Genomic DNA, 25,529 nt, shown 5'->3' with positions numbered 1-25,529 from the left:
TAATAGCAAAAGTGGTGTGTTGTGCTCTTTCAGCAGAGAAGTAGAAATTATGAAACGTATTGTGTATGTTTTGTTTTCATTGTTTTGTTTTTGCATGTGGTGTGTATATCTGTGCATACACACATATATACATACGAACAAGCAAGCAGTAGTTGCACACTGGGTCAAACAAGGTACACCTCACGTTTCCAATTTCTGAACCGTGAATAAGGGATTGGGAGCAAGTTCCAGCATCATGTATCTTCCATGGCCTTTCGCTGACTTAATCATGTCAAGCATTTCCTAACAGAAATGGATATTTCCTATTTTGATTGACTTATATAACTGCTAACTTTAATTATTAGTTAACACTAAGACTTACTGGCGTGGTTCGCATAACTTGGTTAGCCAAGCTCTGACTTCAGACTACCGGCCATCTGCTCCTCTACTTATCTCCAGTCTTTTTTTACTTCTGTGTGCACTAACCACCTCAAAATTAGCAAGGAGAGAGTTTAACCAGGAGCCTAGGTTTGGACAACACACAAAATTTGACTTAGCTCAGTGCGGCAATAAAATATGTGAAATACCCCATTAACATGTCTCATGTGGATGTGACCAAGTTGTGACTCTGATTATCATTAGATTTTGAAAACCTCAGGCCTGACACTTAGGTTACCGTATTTTTTGCTTTATAAGACTCACTTTTCCCCTCCTTAAAAGTAAGGGGAAATGTGTGAGCGTCTTATGGAGCAAATGCAGGCTGCGCAGCTATCCCAGAAGCCAGAACAGCAAGAGGGATCGCTGCTTTCGCTGCACAGCGATCCCTCTTGCTGTTCTGGCTTCTGAGATTCAGAATATATTTTTTCTTGTTTTCCTCCTCCAAAAACTAGGTGCGTCTTATGGTCTGGTGCATCTTATAGAGCGAGAAATACGGTACTTCAACAACAAGGCAACCACTGCAACAACAAACCTTCCAATTCCGTGACTCTTGACACTGGGCAGCTTTAATCCACTTTTCCAAGGGCTGATGTGATGTGGGGTGGAACTGCAAGGTGGGCTTCTCATGTGATGCTCTGGGGCTTCTTCTGCGCCACCACTGTAATAGAAGTTGCTCTATAGCCCAGTGGTTAGAGCACAGGCCTTGTAAGCCAGGGGTGTCAAGTTCGATCCTTGCTGGGACCTGAGTGGTTTTTCCCCTTCCTCTTTTGGGAACAGCTGGGATAGCTCAATCAGTAGAGTGAAAGACTCTTAATCTCAGAGTCATGGGTTCAAGAGCCACGCCGGGCAGAAAATTCCTGCATTGTAGGGGTTGGACTAGATCACCCTCATGGTCCCTTGCAGCTCTACAATTCTCTGATTCTAAGTAGTGGGCATTTGTGATTTTAATTCTTTAGTTTTTGCTGGGAAGGGATTCTCTTTCAGATATCATTTTTGTCATTATTTTCCCCATTTCCATGCTTGTGATGAACCTAGTGGTGAGGGCTGGCTGTGTGCAAGAAAATAAGAAAGGTTCTAAGTTTTGTTTGGGCATGCTTGCCTTGAGAACTCTTCCACAGATGCTGTCGTTCTGGCTCAAATGTGCATATGCTTCATGTTCAAAGGAATCTAGGCATAATTTTCTCCTGTTACTGTGCAGTAGTGTTTCCCCAGTGTATAATGATCGTCTTCTGCCAAATTGCTAACTTGCTTTGCTATCACTACTATTTTGCTGCCTGTTTTCCTTTTCAGGCAGTCAAGTAATCTGTCACAGAACTGAAAGCAAACATTTGGGCTCAGTGATCAGAGGATTGCTTTCAGCCTTAAGTATCCAGGATGTATCTCGCTCAAAATAGGTTTTTGTTTTTGTTAAAAAAATGTTGCAGTCTTATTGACCATACTTGTCATGCAGCGTGTAAACTTTCTTACCCTCTGGAATGGATTATTGATACTGGTGTTTGGATTTCTTACTGAACTGTGTTAGTGAATTGGCTCATGTTTTCCGAAATGAAGGTCATCCAAAAAACTCTAATTTTCTCACTTGGCTGTGGTGCAGCCCTTGAGAAACTCTAGGGCAAAGAACTGTTTTCAAAAAACATGTTGGCAGAATGGGGAAATTGGAACATAGGAAACATGATAGCAAAAGATTAGTATTTTATATGGATTGTATCCAGCTAAATTCAGTTCAGAATATACCCATTAGTTAACGGGCCTGTTAGTCTACTCCCCCCCTTTTTTAAATTTATTTAATAATTTGACAATAATTATGAATAATCAACAAAACCCTGCTCCAAAAATACTTGCATCTCAATATTATGCACGTACGTATGAATTAACATAAAATTACAGCCTTATTCTTACAAAACCTAAAGACCTATTTGAACTTGCTTTTGCAGAGATAATTATTGGCAATATTGTAGAAGGCAATCAGTTTCCCCAGAATTTATGTCTGCATTCACTTGCAGTTGTTGTTATTAGATAAGAAGGGGTTTTTTTTTGCCATCATAGCCAAATCCCCAAGTTTGTTAAACCATTCTTTCCAGGGAGGCAGTAATGTAACATGTTTTCAGCCAATAACATCCTTGCAGATGTTAACAAACAGGGTGGAATTCAGTGTTGTGCTATTACAATTGTTCTGTCTACGCATGCATTGCAGTTTGCCAGATAGAACAACCCCCCTCCCCCATGTGCTGTCCCAGGGGTTCTCCCACACAAACCCAGCCAATTTCAGGAGGTGCAGGAACACATGGGGGGGCAGAAGTGGAGCGGGGGGGGGGAGCCCCATCGCACAAGAGGGTGTTCTTGGCAGGGCTGCCACTGATGGGGTTCATTGGGTGAATTCCGCCCATAGGGTTTAAGTTTGTTACCTTCCTGCTTTTTGGTGGTGATAAGGGAACTTCATATTTCAATATTTCTGTAATTATTCTAATAATCATCTTCCAGTATTTTTGTGCTCAACTAAATGTCTGCCACATATGGTAAAATGTTCCATTCTCCTTTTTGCACCTCCAGCAAATTTTGAATATGACTTATTTATTGCTCTCTTCTATTAAAAATTAAAGCCAAGAAAACAGAAGTCTTACATTTTTGCGTGTTTCATTTTATTTGCTTATTTCTTCAAAAGAATGTTTTTTAATCCCATCCATTATCCTATATACCTTACAGTGGTATTTTGTCTTCACAACAACCCCAAAAGTTTGTTTTTTAAAAAAGCTGAAAACTCATTTTGGCAGCCAGAATAACGTATATGTACATGTTTTGAAATATTAAGTAAAATGTCTCGTTTCTTTCTTTCTTGTCCTATTAGGATGATAGTGATGGGATTCCATGGTCGGAGGAGAGGGTGGTACGAAAAGTCCTTTACTTATCCCTAAAGGAATTCAAGAATGCGCAGAAGAGGCAGCATGGGGATGGCATCAATGGGAGTCTCAAAGGCGTGAATGGTAAGTCTCTTGGCAGATCGTCTTTGCTCCAGCTCTGTGTGCTATGTTTGGGAGTCACAGCAGAAGTTTCTTGGAGCCTGCTTTCCCCCTTCTGTTTCCCTGTTATGTGTCACATCATACAACTGTGTGAGCAGTCAGTTCATTGAGGGGGAAGGAACTTGCTTTCCATGTTTCTGGCAACCTCTTTTGGAAGCCTGTTTCTTCCTGAGCAAGATCACGTCTACGTAGTCTAGCATTGCAGTCTCTCACCATGATCGAAAGACTAATGGAGAATTGATGTACCGGTTTTATGATGAAGAGAAGTGCACCGGTTTGGAAACTCGTGGAAGCAGCGGAGTGGTAAAATTGTTTTTGTTGCATGGAGAAGTGATACAGATGACTGTCTTCTTGCTGCAGTGGTCATACATTTGCATAACTTAAATAACTTGCATAACTAAAATGCCCGTCTATATTTGCTCATGTTTGTGTATTGCATAGGCAATCATTAAAAAATTACCCTTTTCAAATTAGTTGAGCCTCATGCAGAATATTCTGGAGCATTCTTTTAACAAATATTTTCACTAAACGAAAGGAGGAGAAATGTCACTGTATACCTTCTTATTTAGCTTTCGTTTGACAACCACAGCAGTTACTTCCAACCTATCTAGAGTATTTCCCAAATGTCTGCATAACTGCATGCTTACCAGCATATTACAACAGCAGCTGGCTGCTTGTGTAGTTTTCCTTGTGCTTGTACGTTGCATCATTTCTGATGCGTCATATTTCAGCACTTACTCATTGAAAACTTGGGTGTTTGTTAATAAAGATACAAGGATGTGAGCTGTTTATCTACAGAAGATCTACTGCGCGGTCAATTTATATCATATCAAATCTGAAAAAGAAACTCCCTCAGTTTTCTCAGCTTAGTAATAAATACCAATCTGAAAGATAGTCACGTTTTAGCAGCAAACCATACCAATTTTCCTGGACAAGTACACACAACAGCTTCAGCTTTCTATATGGCTCTGCTTCGTTGATCTTCCGTCAAACAGTTTCTTTAAGGAAGGTTTCTTATTCCATTGTGTGTGTTTTTACTCTGTAGTCTACAGGGAGCAGAAAAGGCCTTGAAGGCGTAATGCACAACAACTGTATGTTGGGAAGCTTTGAGGGAGTGCCAGGTTACAGAGCATGACTGAGATTTTATAGTGTCTGGTTTCTTCCAAGTAAACTTGATGAAAAGCGGGTTAACCCAGTTTTCATTCTCAGAACAGCTCACACACAAGGGAGCACATCTACATCAAGCACTGCACTCTGAAAATACAAACTGCACCAGTGAAACACAATGTGTCTGGCCTTGAAGTGTTACAAACTGACAAAATGTAGGAAAGTTTTCTTAATTTGCATAACTTTGCTAATTCTGCATGATTTCAGCTACAATCCTGTACTCACTTAACATGAAAATATGTTCTATTGAACTCAGTAGTGTTTACATCTAAAAAAGACATACATAGATTGCAGAGTTAGAATTACTTTAAAGGTAAAGGACCCCTGACAGTTAAAGCCAGTTGCGGACGACTCTGGGGTTGTGGCGCTCATCTCGCTTTACAGGTTGAGGGAGCTGGCGTTTGTCCACAGACAGTTTTTCTGGGTCATGTGGCCAGCATGACTAAGCCGCTTCTGGCGCAACGGAACACCGAAACCAGAGCAGCGCACAGAAACGCCATTTACCTTCCCACCAGAACGGTACCTATTTATCTACTTGCACTTTTTTTGGCATGCTTTCAAACAGCTAGGTTGGCAGGAGCTGGGACCGAGCAACGGGAGCTCACCCTGTCGCGGGGATTCGAACCGCCAACCCTTCTGATCGGCAAGCCCAAGAGGCCCAGTGGTTTAGACCACAGCGCCACCTGTGTCCCTACAGAATTATTTTAGACTTATGTGAATAGAATTGCACTATCAGTCTGAACCCTTATGAAGCAGAGAGGGTTTTTTAAAGGAATAGTATTGTGGGGAAAATTTGATGAGTGAGGTAGAGTATGTGTTGCTGTATGTCCAGAGGAATGTGATACAAGGCCTTGAACAGCAACATAACACACCAGTCTGTTTACCCCATGGCAGAACAGTGGAGCCTTTGACAGACACTGGCTGAAATCCTGTGCACAGAATCTCAGGACTGTAAACACATATATTGAAATCATTTGCTCCCAACTTCCCAATTCCTGGTGAAACAAGAACATGTTCCCTTTGTGACGAAAAGCTAGCAGTGAGGGGGCGTGGTCATATTTCTAGTGGGAAGGAATTGTATAACCAGGGTGCCACAGCAGAGAAGGCCCTATCTTGGGTCACTGCATATTGCAGTCATAGGAAGGACCATGAGGAAGACCACTCTCACAGATCTTAAGGGTCCGAGGTGCCAAATATTGAGAGAGGTACTCCTTTGATTATGCGTGTTCCAAACCATATAGCACTTTATAAGCTAATGTCAAAATTTTAATTGGGCCCAGTAGCAAATCAGCAGCTGGTCCAGTTCCTCAAGAATTGATGCCATTCGAGTTCACAATGCCGCTCAGTAGGCTGGTGGCCACATTCTACGCCAATTTCAGTTCTTCGCTATCTTCAAGGGTAGCTTCATGCAGAGCACATAAAGGGATGGTCTTTATACAAGGTGCTCAGTGAAGATTTTGCCATTTTCTTTCGACAACAGAAACTTGAGATGAATTGATTCAAAACAAGGAAATAGGCCCTTGACGAAGGCATCTGGGGCCAAAACATGTTGTGGCCATTGTAGAAATAATTGTATAAACTCATCAGTTTTTTGGTGTATGTCAGATTCATTTCTCTTTTTGAAACATCAAACCATGGTTTGGCATTATGTCTCAACAAAACCCATGTCATCTTCTCAGCTGTAGTGATTTAGAAGGATGAAATTTAATAAACAGATGAGTTAACTTAGCTACATATTTTCTTTACTAGGTATTTGCTTTGTTGCCTCTGGATATTCACAGGGTATAGAATGACCACTGTCCTGTTTCTACAATGTGCCTTTGTTCGTTTTGTTTCTGTTCCACCATGTGGGAACACTAAAATCAGAAGGGGATATTTTTGTGTGATGTCAGGAAACCCTTTGTAGCATTCAGTGGGAGTCTTTCTCACTCTGGGAAACAGGATAACACATCAGCAAGCCCAAGGGAACATGTGCTGTAATTTTGAATGTTACTATCTGGTATTTCAGCAACGGTTTTAATAAGCCTAGGCCTTGGGTTTGAGATCGTGATAATCAGTTTTTCAGAGGTCTCTTTGAAAGAGAGAATCTCATTCTCACGGGAAATAGCTTTCTTTCTAATGCTGCTTTAGACATGAAATAGACTGCTGTAAAATTGAAGTATAGAATGTAACCATCCTTGGCTTTTATTCATGAGGCTGTATTTTGTATCCTTTAGCAAAGTAGCACATAAAACAAGGCATTTTTCCTTAAAATGAAAAACCACGAAAAACTGCTCTTGAAAACACATGGGCATCACTTGAGTAAACAACAAAAATACTTAGATAATGGACATAGATATTACCCACATTAATTTCCTTGTGCTCTCTACGTTCATCTTATGAAAGACATTGGACATTGACAAACCATGGTTTGTAGAAGCCATGGTTTTAGTGCGCAACCCATGACTTGAGCTTTCAAATAATTGGCAAACTGCAAGCCATGGTTTAAAGTTGGCTAGCTGGGGGTTTTGTTTTTTTGGCCTGTTTAGTTCTCCTTTCTGTAGATTTAGTGGCACCTAGAAGTGGGATAACAGCTGCAGCTATGCTTTGCTAATTCAGGCATTTGGCCAAAATCGAAGTTAATAGAAACTGTAGTTTGCAGACCACTTCAAACCATAGTTTCTGAGGGTTTCACATAGAGGATATGTGTTGGTTTTTCTTTGTGCTCAACATCTAACCTTATGGAGCTAGACATATCTGTCCCATTCTCCTCTATATAATTTGTGAGAAAACAATTGTGTTCCCATTTGTTAAATTCTCATTAGCCTTATGAGGTCCAGTGTTGTGATCTGTCATTTGGTGTCGCAGTTTGGCCCTATAGGTAGAGGGCCATTTTGTGACAATACTAAAGCTGTGCTCTGCAGTACTGCAAACCTCTGGCTAGCAGCTAGTGAATAATTTATTTTATTTTAATTTATTTTGTTATGGGGGTACTGTCAGCCTACTATAAGCCTACTTTTGCTAGCAAGGCATTTTGACATGGAGACAATGATGACTGGCAAAATAATTTCAAAGTGACTCCACTACTGTATTTGTATTATTATTTTATTATTTATTAAATTTGTTACTTGCTTTATCTTGCTTTATCTTGCCCAAGGCAACTCAAAGTGACTTACAACTATCCTCCTTCCCCTTCCAGAAAGATCTTACACCAACATTTTTCTCAAATTGGCAATAGTAAAAATGCTGACATGTAATGTGAGGCAAATAGCATTTTGTCTTGTAATCTCACTGAATTTTTCCATGCAAAGAAAAGGTAGCATATAAAAGTCATGGTTGGATTTCTGGGTGGCCACCATACTAATGATTACAAACAACTTCTGAGTGTGCTTGTGGGGTTCTTGGTTATGTGCGAACATGCCTTGATATGGTGCTGAAACCCCAGGAACCATCTGTGCTGCTTTGAAAACTTCCAGTTAAATATTATCCATTTTTCTGTACACCAGTTTTCATTCAGGGTACTTTGTTTCCTGAAAGGATATTAAAATGTAATTATTTGGAGAGCGTTTCATTTATTTTTAAGATGAGCTAGTGGGATATAAAAATACTCAAAGGCTTAAGCAATAATACTACCCACATTTCAAACTTTCAATCTCAAGTTTATGACCTAAAGCCAGGGATAAAAGATTTCACACAAGTCTTCACTTTTTATTAAATGGGAACAACCATAGATAGACTATTCCAGTTTTGAAATGAAAGCTTTTAAATGTATAGAATTCTAACAGAAGTCTCATTTACCTTAGTTTTTAATTACTGTATCTAGGAAATTCAGGAATAATAAACAGACATTTAGAAATGTGGGTTTTATAGCAAGCCTCTAAGGGATGGTATCACAGGTTTTTGGTTTCTGGTCTTTTCTTTTTCTTTTTGTGGGTAATATGCAGGCTGAATGCACACCTCCAAGCCACTTTCAGAAGATTGCTGCACTAAGCAGCAGTGAATATAGTACTATGGTGGTCCAGGAAAGGGTTTTAAGAAGCACATTTAACATAACAGAAGGGAGAGACTTACTGGATAAAGACTGGGGGAGACTTACTGAAGCATATAGAAACTGCATGACAGAAGCCAGAGGAAGAAGTGGGAACAGGGGACAGAAGAATGATATACGGGCTGGCCTGAACCAGAAAGAAAGATTGTGTAGATTCATATTCCGTTAATTAAATAAACAATCTTATTACAGTGTTAGAACTTATTACAATTCTAGCCCACCCTCCTTCAGCTTAGGGCAGCACCCATTGTGTTACTTCATGAGAAAAAGTGGCAGGACAACAAAGTGACTTCTTCCTGTCACCTAAAGGTATATATCCATATGTACCCCTCGGGTTGTGAATGTTCAGGTAAAGGTAAAGCGACCCCTGACCATTAGGTCCAGACGCGAATGACTCTGGGGTTGCGGCGCTCATCTCGCTTTAAAGGCCGAGGGAACCGGCGTCTGTTCGCTTCTGCAGACAGTTTTTCCGGGTCATGTGGCCAGCATGACTAAGCCGCTTCTGGCGAACCAGAGCAGCGCACGGAAACGCCGTTTACCTTCTTGCCAGAGCGGTACCTATTTATCTACTTGCACTTTGATGTGCTTTCAAACTGAATGTTCAGATTTCTGCTCAAACTAATTGCAGGAACATTTGTGTCACTTTGTAGTGAGCAAAAAGCTGTGGCGTTCCTCTCCTCGCTCCTTTTAAAAGCAATCAGTCAGTTCTCTAATTGTACCCCACCCCACCCCTTAAAACTAAGTTTTAGTGAATTCTAGTAGATTAACTATTAATATGTAACTTCATATCAGGGGCTGGGATAACAGAGAAAAAGATGGGCCAGATCCCCTTTCAAAAAAAAAACCACTTCAGCCCTGGGCTACAAGGTTAGTGCCTAGGTTAACTTTAATGCAGGAGAAGGAAGGAGACAGACTGTGAGCCTCTCTCATGCTCATCATCTCCTAACCATGATGAGGACATTGGAAACCTTAAAAGTAAATCTTCATTGTTGCACTATGGGTGTTGGATAGTACCACATAAGGTCCACATGACCTTTCACCCACCACTAGGCAGCCTGTGAACCATTCCCACCCCCCACAGTTACCTTACCACCAAACAGAGATGCATGCTTACGTTGACTAAGATGAGAACTCTTTTTATCATGATGGCCACATTTGCTCTTGGGCAACCATCTGGGGGCCACATGACCATTGTGGGTGAGGCCAGAATGGAATGTGGATGACACAACAGATGTGACTCTTCCTTTTGTAAGAGACTCTAGATGTGTGATGAGAGATAAGGACTAAGGAGAATTCTGAGGGCTGCATGGAGGGAGCTTGAAGGCCACACAAGGCCCTTCTTCCTGAAGTTCCCCACCGCATGGACAAAACAATTCCTGACAAGCATACCGATCAATAAAGGCCAAAGATGCTCAGAGTGAGGGTTAGAGAGAGTGGTTCGATTCCCAGCCACTTGGAATGTGGACTCATCTCTTCACCTTGCTTATTATCTCCTCTTGCTGACTGGCCTGATGGAGAGGAACAACCGGAAGAGTGCAACAGCTTGGGACAGATGATGGGCTGCATTGACAGAGTGCAAAGTGGCTGTTCTTTTCTGTGTGCAAGGAAGACTCACATTTTGCAGCTGAGTAGGGATGATAATGTACTCAGCAGCATCTGCGGATCTTTATGGTTCTGTTTTCTTGCTTGTACTCTCTGACATATGTACTTGTATCTCTTATTGCAGGAAGAGTCCCAAGGTAACGTTGATTCAAAAAGAACAGGTGCGGGAATGAGAAGTCTAGACTCTAAATGCATATTTTTGTTGACTTTTATGGTTTCTGGCTGCCTTCCATTCTCTTATCCTGACAGTGACTTCTATAAGCTTATCAGGTTCTGGTGCTTTTTGGGCAGATTTAAAATAATCTTTGGTACCCCATTTACTGGAGAACACATTCATAGCTCTCCATTTCCCTATAAGGAATTTGCTTTCCTGACTAGTCTGAGCAAGAGGAGTTTATGGACCTTTGCTTGACATGTGATGCTTATTTTCAAGCTTGGCTCTTTGTCTTAGAACCCTAATATAAGGAAGCATCTGAACCCTAATGTTGTAGCTTGTTGAGTGGAAGTTGAGTGGACCCTAACAAGTTTACTCTGCTTGCCCAGCATCCGACTGAGTCCCAAGTTTGTGGTTGAAAACCTTAACAGTAGGCTGGGGACAAAAGTTGTCTGGTTGCTGTTCTGAGACAGAGGCACCTGACTGTGATGTTTCTCATTATTGCTAACATTGGCTCCTCTTATTTGAATATTCGCTCTTTGCAGACCACAGCCAACCAGCTCTGCTTTCAGATGAAAATACTAATAGCAAGCAAGGAAACCAGTCATAGCAAACTTTCACCCCACTTTGTAGTCCACATGAATGTCTAGTCTCAAAAAGGAAGTCTCCTCATTGGTGTTCAATGACTGTAGTGCCAGCTGTCACTTTTGGTTGGACTAAACTTAATTTGGGTTCTGCTTGTTTTGATAGTAAGGCTCTGCTGCCTTTTCTTAATGGAAGGACCAGTGGTTGGTGTTTTAGTCTAATCTAGTGTTTCCCATTTGCGTCTACAACTGATTTCAGACTACAATTCTCATCACCACTGGTCTTGCTAGCTAGGGATGATGAGAGTTGTAGTCCAAAAACACCAAGAGACCCCAGTTTGGGAAACACTGGTCTAATCTGTGCCCCATAAGGGAATAAGCACACTTTTATGTGTCCGTCTTAACAGTGTTCTAGAGTTGTAGCTCCAGGGTTTTTAATAATGCTAGAAATAAATGGTGGTGGCGGTGGCGGCAGCAGTGTGATGTAGTGGATGGAGAGTAAGTGTCAAATCCCTTCTCAGCTACGCTGCTCACTGGTGATGTGGGGCCAGCTGCTCCCTCTCAGCCTAACCTACCTCACAAACGTTTGAGTGAAGCCTGATTTCCAGATTGCTAGCCTTTGGGAAAGTCCATATTCACATTACACGAACACCGATCGTGTTTTAAGTTCAGCTGCCATGTGTGTGTCTCAAGTTATAGTTGTGAGAAAGATCATTGATATCCTCTTGAAAGAAGTGCTGCTAAGTATATGGAAATATGTGCACATGTGAGGAACGGCAGCTATTGATGTGAGAAATGCTGCTGTTTTACATAATTTAACTGCAAACAGTAATCTAGGGATTCACTCTTCTCAATATCCAAGTTGCATGTACTGAATCTCTCGTATGACAGGCAGGCTCAGATTTCTTCCCTATTGCTTTATTGCGTTTAAGAGCTTTTCCTTTCTGCTCCTTCTCCTCATTTTGAAGTCCATGACCAGCATTCCTGATGCGTGCAGTTCCACCATCTTTGATTGTTCCAAGTATGCTCTGCAACATGGAATTTGACATATTGGGCAGGAAATGGTTGCTCAGTCTTTTGCTGCAGGCATAACTCTCTCTGGCAGTAGCTTGGTGGGATCCCTTCTTCCTGTAGAAAGTATCATTTTTCAGGTTTAAGATCCTTCCTTGCTTCTGAAGTTAGGAAGTATAAATGAAAGCAAATGGCATAAATGGTCAGAACTTGGGTTTTATGTGTATTCATTTTACTTACTTGAGTTTATATGTATCCCACATCCTCTGTGCTGGATAAAGCCCCCTTAAGCATTTCCCAAAATGCACATGAACATAAAATTATATCTAAACCAATAAAAAGGCAAGACAATAAAAACTAATAGATCATGCTTAATTTTTAACATTTGGGAACAACATTCCTGACGCTTTACTCTTGGGTCAATTTATATTTTATTGAAAATAAATTTTACTCTGACCTCTAAAGTTAGGGTGAAATTTGTGCAATTTCACACATTTATATTTTGAGGCATTCAGAGTGAGAGCATCAAGGAAGCACATAAGCTTTTCTTCTTAAATACTGTAAGTTAAGTGTTTTTGTTTGGGGTGCAAATAAATTATTCATTAGGCTTTCAATTTGGTCTGATTTTTCCTTTGTCTTTCATTGTCAGCAGATTATTCCATGTGTTATACAGTGTAATTTCCCCCAAGATGTTTATATTTTGAAGTAAAATTAATTACTCCCGATCGGAGTTCTGCAGGCAATTACGAAGGTGCTTTTGTACAAGCCAAGCAGAGCTTGTAGGAGTAGAATGTATCTGGATACAGCTGGGAGGAGGGGGGGGGAGTGTTTGGTTTTTGTTTTGAATTGCTGTGCTTAGCAGAGGATTAAATCTATTGTCAGATAATGCTTGCTCTGGAGGGTCAGCACCCCATTACTGGGTCATGTGTTACCGCTGTAAGAGGCCTCTTCAGAGCATGTGTCACATTGGAAAAAAATATTTCTTGAGTCTGTCTGGAGGGCTGCCCACGCTTCAGGCAAAAGCCATGAAGGGCTGTTCTGAATGACATGCATTACAATATCAAATGAGGTTGCACAATTGGAAATATGCCACAGCTTTTTGCTTTCCATAGTCAGATATTTGAGCTCCCTGCAGGAACATCTATGCAGCCATGCCGCTACGCAGAGAGACATGCAGGCCTCTCAGTGAAGGGAAGCATTTTCTGTTTCCCTGCCATCTTAATTCATTCAAAACACTTACCAGCTATCTTGCAGTCGCTTCTCTCTCTGATTCTAGGTTTGCGTTTTCTTTTCTTCTTAAAAAAACAGCTTTCAGATTTGCTTTACTGTTCCTTTATTTCATTTACGCTGAATTCTTCAAGTCATTGATTCCAAAATGGTATCTTTTACTTCAGTTGAAATTGTTTATTGTCACATTTTGTTTTCAAAGCTGTAAAAGGTAACTGCTTTAAACCAGTTTGGGATGATACATTGTCCTATCTGTTTGACGCCCCTCGTTCTTTTCCCCAAAGCGATCTTGTGCGTTTTGCCTCTTGTGCTAAATCTGCCCTCCTTGGTACAGGCATGCCTCAGAGATATTGTGGGTTTGGTTCCAGACCACCGTAAATCAAATATCGCAATGGAGCGAGTCGCGCATTCTTTTTTGTTTCTCAGTGCATATAAAAGTTTTGTTTGCACTATACTGTAGTCCATTAAGTGTGCCAATGGCATCTTCTTTTTAAAAACAAAAAACATTTGCACCTGCATCCTCTTAAGGAACCTCAGGAGCTGCTGTGCAGTGGGGACAGGCCCCTGCAGCCTCATCTCCAACCCAGCAGCAGCAGTTCCTCCAGTCCTTCAGTTTGTAAAAATCACAGTATCTGTGACGCACAATAAAGCAAAGTATGCCTCTACTGCACAGCCCAAACAGAGAATTGTGTACAATACTATATGCTTAACTCCTGGTGAGAGCAACCTCAGAAGATCCCAGCCTCTATTACAGAGGTCTTTTCATTGACGTTGATATCTGAGGCCTACTTTAGAGGGTGGCTGAGGATACAGTGTGCCTGAATGAATGAATTTATTGAAAATACTACCCACAGTGAATTTCTAGAAGACAAATGCAGCACCCCATTGCCTCTGACATATCAAAGCTTTTTAGGCTGTCCATGATGCTTTAGAGCGCAATATGAAATCATAGTAAGAAACGATTATTTCACAGTTTTGCTGTTTTCCAGATGGAACTGGGGGTTGGCAACCTAGTTCTACATAAAAATGATTGTTGATTTCTTTCTCTTTATTTTATTCATTTCTGTAGTATTTGAAATTGTATTTTCTCACTTCATTCCTCTTCCCAGGGGCGGAGGGGACAAAGTAATACCTATTACCATATTGGTGTGGGAGTTGCTTGCCTCTTACCAGTCTGGTAATGTGTTCATGAAGGAGGCCATGTGTGTGGGTCAGTGACATGGTTCTTTAGCATATACGTTCCTGGAGTGGTGTGAGAAGAAGCCACAAAAGATGCATCTTTCACGCGGTAATACATTGGGAAAAAAACAACCTTAGTCTATTTATCTAAGAGATGAAACTTAAAAAAAGAAATTAACACAAAGGCTGTCTTAAAGAGAACTGAGCTTGGAAGGCTAAATTAATCTGTAGAGTTCATCAGTTCATTGATAAATAGGACAGCTTTTAGGAGAAGAGAAGGCTAAGGGGTAAACCCTGCACAAATCTGACATGGAGTCCCTAAGATGGTTGGATAGCGCTTTATGCACCTCCACTCAGCCAAGCTGGTGCCAAACATATTGCTCTACTTTCCTTTGGACCACATCAGTGAGGCCGGGGGGGCGGTTGTCTTGTCATACTTCGTAGGCTTGTGCCATGGGGAGGTCACTTCAGCACTGCTAACACAGTGATTTGACTTCATCCCCAAAGTCCACTGCCTCTTGAGACAGACAGATGCCAACAATCAAAATAGTGTGTTGTTCCGGAGCTGGCTCTGGAGATGTGGTGTGTGCAAGATTTCATTTAAACGAATGGGAAATGTATAGCCTTTTCTGTTTTAGTGGGGCTTATTCAGAAGAAGTACTTTAATACACTTGCATTAATTTAAGTAGTGCTCCACCAACTGATCTCTACGTTACCCTTTAATTAATAGTTTACTTAATTGTAGCTTAAGGGCTGGCCCTATCATTAGGCAGAGTGAGCCAGCCACCTCAGGTAGCAAATGCTGGGGGCAAGAAGCAATAGGTAACCCCTAGCATTTGTCACTTGAGTTGGCCAGCACAGTCTGCCTAATTATAAGGCACAACTGAACGTGCCTTGAATCCTGCTTTGTACCTCCCACTCCAAACTTGAGAATCCTGCACTTTCCCTTAGGTATGCTGGACAACACTGTCCCATTTTCACTGTGGAATTAAGATTCAGTTGCCAGTACACTCATCTTCTGTATGTGGAATGTGTGTGCCATCTTGTTCTCCATCTCAGGAAACAAAATGTCTCAGGCTAGCCTTGCGAGGCTGAGAGACCAGATACTATGGCACTGTGCTTTGATAATAATAGTGATAATTTTTAAAAGGCCCGCTGGACACAAAATGGCTGCTTGGAACAGTATCATTGCGGCAGCTGCTGTGTGGGGAACTGTTCCTATGGAGCAGCTTGCCATGAGAACTGGCCCTCAATGTGTGTCGTTTGTACTCATGCCACTGCTCAAAATTTCCGTTCGTGTTCAATAGCCGCACAGAGAAAACTGCACGGCAGCAGCTCATTCATGTCTCAAGCCAGTACACACAAAAGAAGCACTGCACAAAGTGACCAAGCTGTGATGGTTATTCCAAGTGAAATGGGCCTCAAAGATCTGGACAAAATGTTAATTTTCAGGCTGAGACAGGAAAAGGAGGAATTGGTTTAGCAAATGTACCTATCAGTGTTCAGTTGGAGCTTATACACCGAAGTAATGCGAAATGAAACATGCCCCCGGTTGCTTGACTTTGTAACAATTTTGGATCAGGATGAATGTAATCGGAAGGGCAATGTAGGTTTCCTTCAACTGCATGATTAAGCCAATTCCGTTTTGCTGATCTCTTCCTTTTGACAGCCTCACAAAACCAGCCTGTGCTGTAATGTCATGCATGCTTAGCTTCCATAGTAATGATGTGTATCTACATATATAAAATCACTCTTCTGTCCATTTACAAAGACTGTAAAAGCTATGGACTAATACTTTTTGGCGTGACAGCAACTGAAAAGCATATGCATGTGCTAGGATTATCAATTTAATGCCCAGTAGCTTGTCATATGTAAAAGCCAGTGGTTACTCATGTGATGGCCACAAGGACAGTCAAATTTGTGACAGCCGCATTTCTTTTTTAAAAGAAAACCAGTCCATTTTTAAATAATTTTAGACTACTGTCCTAAATTGGAATCCTTTACAACTTCAAGCCTTTTCCCCACTGTACTCAAGATACTGCATGAGTACAACAAATAAGGACTGAGCATAGCAGATATCACATCACAATGAAAGACTCTAAAATATGAGACAGGTTAAGCTTTTAAGTCCTCTTCAGGAACTCCGGTTAAACAAACACATGAGGGGGAGATACAGGGACAAACGTTTTTGCTCCACCCCACATTGTCATTCTTTTCCCCAAAAAAACTTGGAGGTCGCTTGTCTGAAGCAGGGAGGTTTCTGTACTCATGGAAGTTCCCTGAGTATTTGTCCCTCTCTTTGTTATCAGCCCAAAGGTAACAGAAGACGACCTGAGAAATAGGTACTTTGGTTGACATCATTGCAGGCGAAATAGTGGTTGAGATTTTGGCACAGATCGTTGTGTTGTCTTCTCAAAATGGCTTTCTAGAAAAGCTTCTTGCTGACCAGGGTTGTGATGTTAGGGGTAGAAATGCTGTTGTCAGGTAGACTATTTGATTTTTTAAAAGGTTCTTAAAATGGTGTGAAGCTGAGGTCCAGAAATACACCCTTGTAAAGAACAATGGAGCGCTACATATACTACTGCAGTGCAATTCAGCAGAGGAGCTACAATCTGCCTGGCTGGTGTTACACAAATTGGTGTAAGCTATTCACATTATGTTGAAGGTTGTTAATATAATATATTATATTATGTATCTGGCATACAATTAAGTCATTTAACTATGTTTGACTTGTATGCACTGATCAGTATTAATGGTACATAGCAGTAACTCTTGTCTGCTCCTTGTGAACTAGATAACAGAGGTGAAAACATTGGCGCATCTATTTCCCTCTTCCTATCTCATCGCAGCCTGATAAATTGAAGTGTGCAGAAATCATTACTGAGTTTCTTCCATTATCTAAGACAGAATAGAAACCCTCCTGCATTTTGTGAGCTGTACGATGAATATATGTAGTGATTTTTTTCTGAAAGGCCTCTGGGGGGGGGGGAGGAGTGTTCCATTTTCAAAAGGAACTTCTTTTAACTATTATTTTGAATTCTCTTGCATTGTGCCCCTTAGTCAGATTGTTCCACTGATGGGGTCCCAAAGGTTATCTTTTAGCTGTTAAGGAGTTCATTTTTTCCCTTTAAATCCTCAGCATCCCATGCCATAGAAATTATATCTTATGATTCCAGTTATATTAGCATAAATCTTGCCCTTTTGTGTACTGAAAAAGGAAATGTAAAACTAAAGTAATTGTAAAAGCTGCTCTTTAAATATATTGTCCTTTGCATATATTTGTAGCACAGACTTAATTAGCCTGGAATGGCTTTATTTTTGTTGTGTGAGACTATGACACATGATGTTTGTGGGGGGGACTGTGTGTGGGACAATGGCATGTAAGATGGGTGTGACTGCCTCTGTATGTGTGTATGTGCCTGCATGTGTGAGAGGCAAGAGCATCTCTTTTTAAAAAATGTACACATTGCAAGCACCTGAAGATTGACAGCGCAATCCTAAATGGGGCTGAAGGAGTGTGAAGTGGTGGTTCATCTGCCACTTCCAAAACCCTGCTGGCTCCTGCCTGTGCAGACTTAGAGCGCGCACACACACACACACACACACACACACACACACACTTTGTATTTTCAAATTTCCAATGGAGGGAACTTAGTTGCACTGCTGACAGGCTGTCATAAAAGGAGAGCCTGATCCTGGTGCCTCCCCAATGAACAAAGGGGCCTTGGCTCTAGTAGGACCAAGGTTGCATCTCTCGCACCTGTGGAACTCCCTGTTTGGGTGCCTTTTGCCAGTGAGACATCCATTAGTGGTAGCTCTATGCCGACAGAGCTACTGTGGGCATAGTGAGAGTCTCTACAGTGGTCATGCTCCTCTTTTCACTGGCAGAGAACCACCCCTGAACAGTGTAAAACCCTCTCCAGCCAGTAGATCTGTAAGTTCGGTTTGCTCTGCCCAGATCAGTTTTCATTTATTTGGTAGAACCAAATGATAAAAGTATTACGGGACTGTATTATTTCAAGCTGCAGAGGGAGTAGTTTCATGCCATGTGGCTGCTTGTGTCATGGTGCAACTTTGTCATGATAGGATAGGCCAGGGGTCAGCAACCTTTTTCAGCCGGGGGCCGGTCTACTGTCCCTCAGACCATGTGGTGGGCCGAACTATATTTTTTTTTTTGGGGGGGGGGAAATGAATGAATTCCTATGCCCCACAAATAAGCCAGAGATGCATTTTAAATAAAAGCACACATTCTACTCATGTCAAAACACGCTGATTCCTGGACCTTCTGCAGGCCAGATTGAGAAGGCGATTGGGCTGCATCTGACCCCCGGGCCTTTGGTTGCCTACCCCTGGGATAGGCTACACACAAGTACTTGATTTATGTTCCATGCAACTATTAAAGACCCTGTAGCCCTCTTTCGATACCCAGCTATGGGATTTCCTTCTTAGAGAGACATGCCAGAACACTTTCCTCCGTCCCATTAGGTGTCCTGTGAAAAGCTCAATTGCCGAAGCAGGTGTATGGTTTAATCCAGAGGTTTTCAACCTTTTTGATTCCACAGCTCCCTTGACCAACTACATTCTTTCTGCGGCATCCTTGTGGGGCTCAGGAGCCCAGTTATGTCACCCCTTGCCTGCAGAGCTGGCAACCTCTCACCCTTTTTCAAACACCCTCCCTTATGGATTGTTCCCTCAGCCCCCTCTCTCCTATCCTTGGGAGTCCTATGGGCAGCAGCTGCTTCTGTTCCTGGTCTCTGAGCTGCCCACCCCAAAGAAAAGTGCCTCCTCACACTGCCCCACAGGGGTCTGGGACTTGTCTGTCCATTCCTAACAGCAAGGGCTGCCTGGGCTCCGTCGCCCGCTTGCTTGCTTACTTACTCTGAAGCCGCCTCAGCTCCTGGCAACCAGCACCCCCTGGCCAGTCCCAGAGACACCATTTGCCTGCAAAGCCTGTAGCCAGGGCTGCTGCAGCAAACAGCCAGGCAAGCCTTTGGGAAGCAGAGACACATGATAGGGCATAAGAGGAGGAAAGGAAGGAAAGAAAGAAAGAAAGAAGGACAGAGGCCAATGTTGCCCGCAGCACCTCACCCATCATTCAAGGCAGCTCACGGTGCCACGGTTGAAAAGCCACTGGTTTAATCTGCCATGAACCTCCTTTTAAGAAGAAAGGCAGGATATAAATTCATAAGTATAATACACCCAACTCGAGATAAAATTTGAATTCTGGTCTCAGGTTGCTTTTAACAGTGAGATGCAAGAATGTTTTTATTTTGCAGACTGACGTGAGCGAAAAATGAGAATAGCTGCATGTCACAGGATTATTTTTACCACATAGCTAGTTGTATGGAGGAGTATATTTGGTAGCTTCATTTTCTTGAGACACCCCCCCCCAATCCTCTTGCTATAACTCTTGCACTTTCCTACAAAGTCAGCATTCCCTTCTCTGTCTGTGGAGGTGAGGAAGAGAGAAGTAGTTGTTCAAACTGACTTCTTTTCAAGGTTGTTTTGTTTAACGTTGGCTACTTTGCACGGGCTACCTTTTAAAAACAACAAAAAACAACCATCTCCTCTTAGTTTTGTTTTGTTTTTTTGGCATGAATTATAACCTGCATGTAAATCACAAGATGGGCATGTACAGAGCATGTGAAGCAGTATAATTGAATGACCAGAGAATCTTTTTTAATATATTGAAAGCAAGCATCCTCCTTCAGACCTGGGTGCTCAAAGGAAATAATAAAAGCAGATGCTTGCTGCGCAGCCTCATTCTGCAGACACCATGCTAATTAAATTATGGCTAGGCAATGCTGAGGGATTCGAGTTACAGAGTTCCTCTGGAGACAAAGCAGTAAATGAGAAGTTTATGTTGCCTCTGGCAATAGAACAACGGGGCAAGCAAGGCATTTTCTACGCTTTGGTAACATTTGGGTCTCACCCTAGGAAGACCTACAACAAAACACAAATAGTTAACTTTTCTGAGATGGAAATCCCCATTCAGTGGTTTCTAAGTGACAAATTTGTTTGATTTACTGAGGATACGAATTTGAAGTGGAGAGAAAGCTGTTTTCTAAACACAAGTGAGTCAGAAGGCAACAGGACTCTTTCCTTGACTTCATACACTTCATATGGTTGGGTTTCGAGTGTGGCAGTTCTCCAGAACAAATATTACTCTTGAAAAATATATATGCAGTTCTGTCATAATAGTTACCTAACTAACTAGAGCGCCTCAGTTATATGCTTGATCTAGGCTTCCCTGGAGTTTGGTAATTCTAAATTTAATCAACAGCATTAAAAAAAAAACCACCCCACACATAATACAAAAGGAAATAATTAGTTAATGTCAAATGCCTATGTAGGATACTGCCAGGAAGACAAAATTAGCTTTTTAGGTTCACTGAAAATATTTCCAAATATTACTCTGCTTCATGAAGAGTTTGGTGTAATGGGCTACAGTGGGTTTGGTGTAATTTTTAAATGGTGAGCAAAATAAGTTTTAGTGAAAGGGGAGGGGCTTTGAATATGGGGCAGTTGATTTATTTGCATTATGAATCCACTTTACAGTCTAGTTAGTGAAGACAAATCAAAATTACTTTTTTTCAAAACTTGGCTCTTTTTATTTTTGCTTTGCAGCTCTTTACACCGCAGGGTATCAATCTTCCTTTATTTTTCTCAGTAGGGAAATTTGTTTCTTTTTTTAGAAGGGTTTTTAAAATGGGTTTGTAGCCAGTATGCATGAGCTTTCACTCAGAAAGAACTGTACTCTACTGTCTTCTAAAATAAATGACTTGCAAGTATAGACTTTGAGGGAAAAGAAGGTAGTTGGATAGAGCCCTTGAGTTAGGTTACTTGCTAGACTATAGCCAGAAGTTTCAAAATACCCAAATTGAATAAGAAATAATGTTTTCTCTGCTTACTCAGAATTGATAAGTGACACTGAATTAATTGAAAATGGCAGCCGCCCCCCCCAAACCGTATTTGGTGGGTAAAATTTAACTTTTGAATTTATTTACATTGTGGGGTGATTCACAGGTTATAATCCTATTTATGATTAAATACTACTTTACAAAACTCAGAATAATATCTCACCAGTTGCAGATTGTGGGTTGAAATCTGAAGGTTGCTTGTGAAGCAAGCACTGGAGAGAGCTTCATTTAGCTTTATATAAGTCTGTAAATGCACCCTAATTGTGATCCCATTGATCCACCTGGTATGTACTGGGCAAATGTTGTAGCTGCCTAAAAGCTGGCAGGCCTACATTTTTTGTGCCTCACCCTCTTTCAACAGAAACTTAACCATATTGCCAAACAGGATGGCATCATTTGTAATATAGTGTTGGCAAAAGTTCATCCACTTGCCACATTGTAATGCTGCGTCTTTCCCAATGTGTGTGTGTGTGTGTGTGTGTGTGTGTGTGCATGCATGCACATATGCACATCATTGTGTATTTTGGAACTGTGGAGAACAGGATGGTATTTTCCAAGATCTGAATCAAATTGCAAGGATTACGTATTCAAAAATTCTTAGTTAAATTAAGTATGTCATATCTTAGACTGGTGGTGGTGTTTTTTTTAAAAGATCTTTGGTGCAGTCTCTGCCACAAGTTTAATATGCCCATAAATGTTTAATGGTTTTAATGTGACTTAGCAAACTGTTATTTAACTGCTATTCACTAAGTCTAGAGTCAAATCTTACACTGTTACTTCTGCGTGAGATCACAATCTTTTGTTCATGCCATGGTTAGGGTTGCTACCCAGCTGGTTTGTTTTATGCCCTGGCCCCATTTATTTTTAATAGCCTATTATTTAAGGACTAGTTAAAACAGAGAGGGAGAGAGACAGGACAATTTAAAATCCATGTGATACTTGATCTATAAAACTTAATTGTGTCTTTAACCCTAAATAGATCCAACTAAGTCCCACTATAAAACCCAGAGATGTATTTCACAATGACTTCAATGTATTGTAAAATATGAACTTTTATTAAGAATTAATGCAGGGGGACAATAATTAAGAAATGCCATATAGGGTCTTTAACAGCTTTAGCTCCCGATATAGTACCAGAGAAGCCTGCGGTACTTTAACGCTACACTCTTTTCAGTACAAAAATAGACAAAAGGTTAAAACTTCCTTATCTTAAGTTCTGCATCAACATAAATATCAGCGCCTCTCCGCCCCCCCCCCCACCCGCCGCTAAATGGTTTAATGTCATTTGGTTCCTCAGCTCCTTGGATATGCAGTAACCTGGTTCATTTTGTTTATAGTATTGTTGTTCATAGTTAATCCATTTTGTCCTTCTTAATTACAGGACTGCTTAGTAATGGCCAGTCTAAAGGATTACGACCTGGGTCTGAGCACCTAGAGAACGAGAAGGACGATGCGTCGCAAGTGTCCTCAACTAGCAACGATATTGGTTCTTCAGATTTTGAAGAAGGGCCATCAAGGAAAAGGTAAGATTCTCTTAAATTCCAATAGTCTAGCAGAATATAGTCTGATAAATGAAGTCTGAAAAAAGGCGCAGTTCATGCTAAAGTATCTTAGTATGCCAGTGTAGTGTGGTGGATGCTATATGTAAGGATGTAGACTTGTCAGAAGTTGGTTCAAATCCCTGCTTAGCCATAGTCTCATTGCATGGCCTTGAGAAACTCATTAACCTCACAACCTTGCTTTCTCAGACATAAAAAAGGGATCTGTCTGAAAGAGTTGTTGTGAAAACAGACAAGATCAAGACCAAAGAGGACTTGGGTTGTTAACATTGTTGTATGTTTCTATATTATCTTCTTTCCCTTTCTTTTTTACAATGGATGCATCTTACATTTCATATGGTTGTGAAAACAGTTCCCATGTCCTGATCTCATCAGCTTAAGATCCATTTGAAGCAATTGCCCCTTGTAAGGCTTTCTGTGGTTAGGTTTCATTTTTGCAGCGGTTGATTGGTTAAACGAAACATTCAGTCATACTATTTATTCAGATCTGTAAAGGTAATTGTCCTTGTCACTGTATAGTTTACATACAAATAATGTAATTTCACGAGAGAGAACCGTTAGTGTCAACACGTTTGATTTACATGGAATGGAGCCAAAGGACAATAGTTTAAAAGGCATAGATAATCAGAAAGTGCTGCCTGTATTCTGGGGGCTCATTATAGAGATGCTGGTTATTGTCAGTAGGGGGGCTACTCTGATATAATAGTGTAACGATTTTGCTCCTGTCTCATAGAAGTCTGTAAAGAAATCCTTGTTGACTCTCATTACGCCGGAGTCTGAACCACTCCCTATCCTTTCAACAATGTGAACTAAAATGGAGCACCTTTCCCCACCAATTTATTGTAGAAAATATGCCGAAAGTGTGGAGTGGGTTATGAGGATTTTGTTTCTTGTATTAAATTGCATGACTGGGAAGAGGTGAATTACTTTTTAAAAGAAAGAAAGTAAAAGCTATGCTGCAGCCTTAAAGCAAGATTACTTGAAAACACAAAGAATTTTCTGAAGGATTTTCTTACGTTTTCCATATTGCCTTCATTCAGTTTCTTAAGACTAGGTCTGTTCTTCTTTTTTAATATTTATATTTTATTTAACCTTTTCAGTGAGGAAAGAAATGAATGAAAGAAAGAAAATAAAATACTTGAAATGGTGATACAATGTTATGGGTGTATAAGTAATACAATTATTCCAACAAATGTGACATTATTAACAAGACATTATACTTTTTATAAATGGAATCCAAATATCCTTATATTTATCCATACACAATCTGCATCTAAAAGCAATCCGTTCGTATGGTGCAGGAGTTGTCATGCCTTCTATCCATTGATTGAAGGGGGCCATGGTATTATCTTTCCAATGAATCAATATCAAGTCTTTTGGCAGAGGTGAAGGTACAGAGAGTCAATCTACGCTGACACATTGTCAAACCCCATATAGTTGGTATATAGTTTAACATAATATTACCATCTGAAAAAAATTAAATTTTCCCCAAAAGTAGTGTTTATGCATCCTGGTACTTTCCCCCCAAAATTTGTAAGCATCAAACATTTCATAAACATAAGTTTCAAAGAAGCATTTTCCTTATTACATCTCTAGCAACATGTTGTCATAGACCAGGGGTGTCAAACTCAAATTCATTGGGGGCCGCATCAGCAGTTTGGTCACCCCTCAAAGGGCCGGTTGTATCTGTAGGACTATGTGTCCACTCTTTATTATCATAAATTATTGTCACTGCATTCAATTATTACTGTTTTTTGTAATAATGACGGTCCAGAAGGATGTTATGGTTGATTGTATCAAAGGCCGCTGAGAGATCCAGCAGAACTAGGAAACAAAGCTGTTACAAAGAATGAGCCCTAATGAGACGATTGCTGCAATCCTATGTGCATTTACTTGAAACTCCTGTCGAAGAAAGTGAGGCTGGCTTCTGAGTAAACATACACGGCATGGGGCTGTAAATAAAATGTATGTGTGTGTGTGTGTGTGTGAGAGAGAGAGAGAGAGAGAGAGAGAGAGAGAGAGAGAGAGAGAGAGAGAGCTCTGACAGGAAAGCATCAACATGCCTTGTGCACTCTCATTTTCCTTGGCTAATTCCCCTGCCCCCCCCCATCTCGGGGTGCCATTGCATAGCGCAAAAGGCGAAAGAGCGCGAGCGCGCTGCCTGCAACTGGATCTCCGGCTTCTTCCTTTCCTTCCCCGAGACAGGAGGGAGAGATCAAGGTGGAGCTGCTGGCAGGGCGGAGAGCGAGCCGCCCAATTGTGTGACCGAGTGATGGAAGGGCTGCAAGGAGCCGCGTCCGATCTCCTCCCAGGAATGTGCCAGCGGGACTGACATGTGCCGGAAGGCGGGGAGAACCGCCCAGCGCCGCTGCGCGGGCGCGGAGTCCAACTTGTGGAGCTGAGATAGAGAGCTGGGCGCCAGATCGCCTTCCTCCCTTGGCTTGCCGCGAAATTGCAAGAGGAGGAGGAGGAGGAAGGCGGCGGTGGGGGGCGGGGAGCGGAGGGGGTGCCAGGGAACACAGCCCCCTCCCATCACGGCCATCATCATCGCCGCCCCCACTTTACATTTATTTTAAGGGTGTTTGGAGTGTGTGCGCGTGCCTCTCTCTCTCTCCCACTCACCCCCCCCACCAGCCACCCCATATTCCCAAAGAACAACTTGATC

At 41.4% G+C, this 25,529-nt stretch overlaps 1 protein-coding gene across 5 annotated transcripts in view; it reads left to right on the top strand.

Moving 5' to 3' along the window:
• Window positions 1-25,529, top strand: part of JARID2 (jumonji and AT-rich interaction domain containing 2) — a 187,859-nt gene that overhangs the window by 93,015 nt on the left and 69,315 nt on the right. For all 5 annotated transcript variants that reach the window (XR_014550577.1, XR_014550578.1, XR_014550579.1 and 2 more), the window contains exons 2-3: window positions 3,263-3,398; window positions 22,687-22,828. Coding sequence is in view for 2 of the 5 variants with exons in the window: in XM_083623702.1 (XP_083479828.1) it covers window positions 3,263-3,398; window positions 22,687-22,828 (278 nt within the window). In the remaining 3 variants the exon portion in view is untranslated. The remainder of the gene's footprint in view (window positions 1-3,262; window positions 3,399-22,686; window positions 22,829-25,529) is intronic.

The sequence above is a fragment of the Podarcis filfolensis genome (assembly GCF_964270895.1).
Source record: "Podarcis filfolensis genome assembly, chromosome: 7".
NCBI classification, from domain to species: Eukaryota; Metazoa; Chordata; class Lepidosauria; order Squamata; family Lacertidae; genus Podarcis; species Podarcis filfolensis.
The sequence above is the reverse complement of the archived record's forward strand: the minus strand, read 5'-3'. Positions and strand labels throughout refer to the sequence as shown.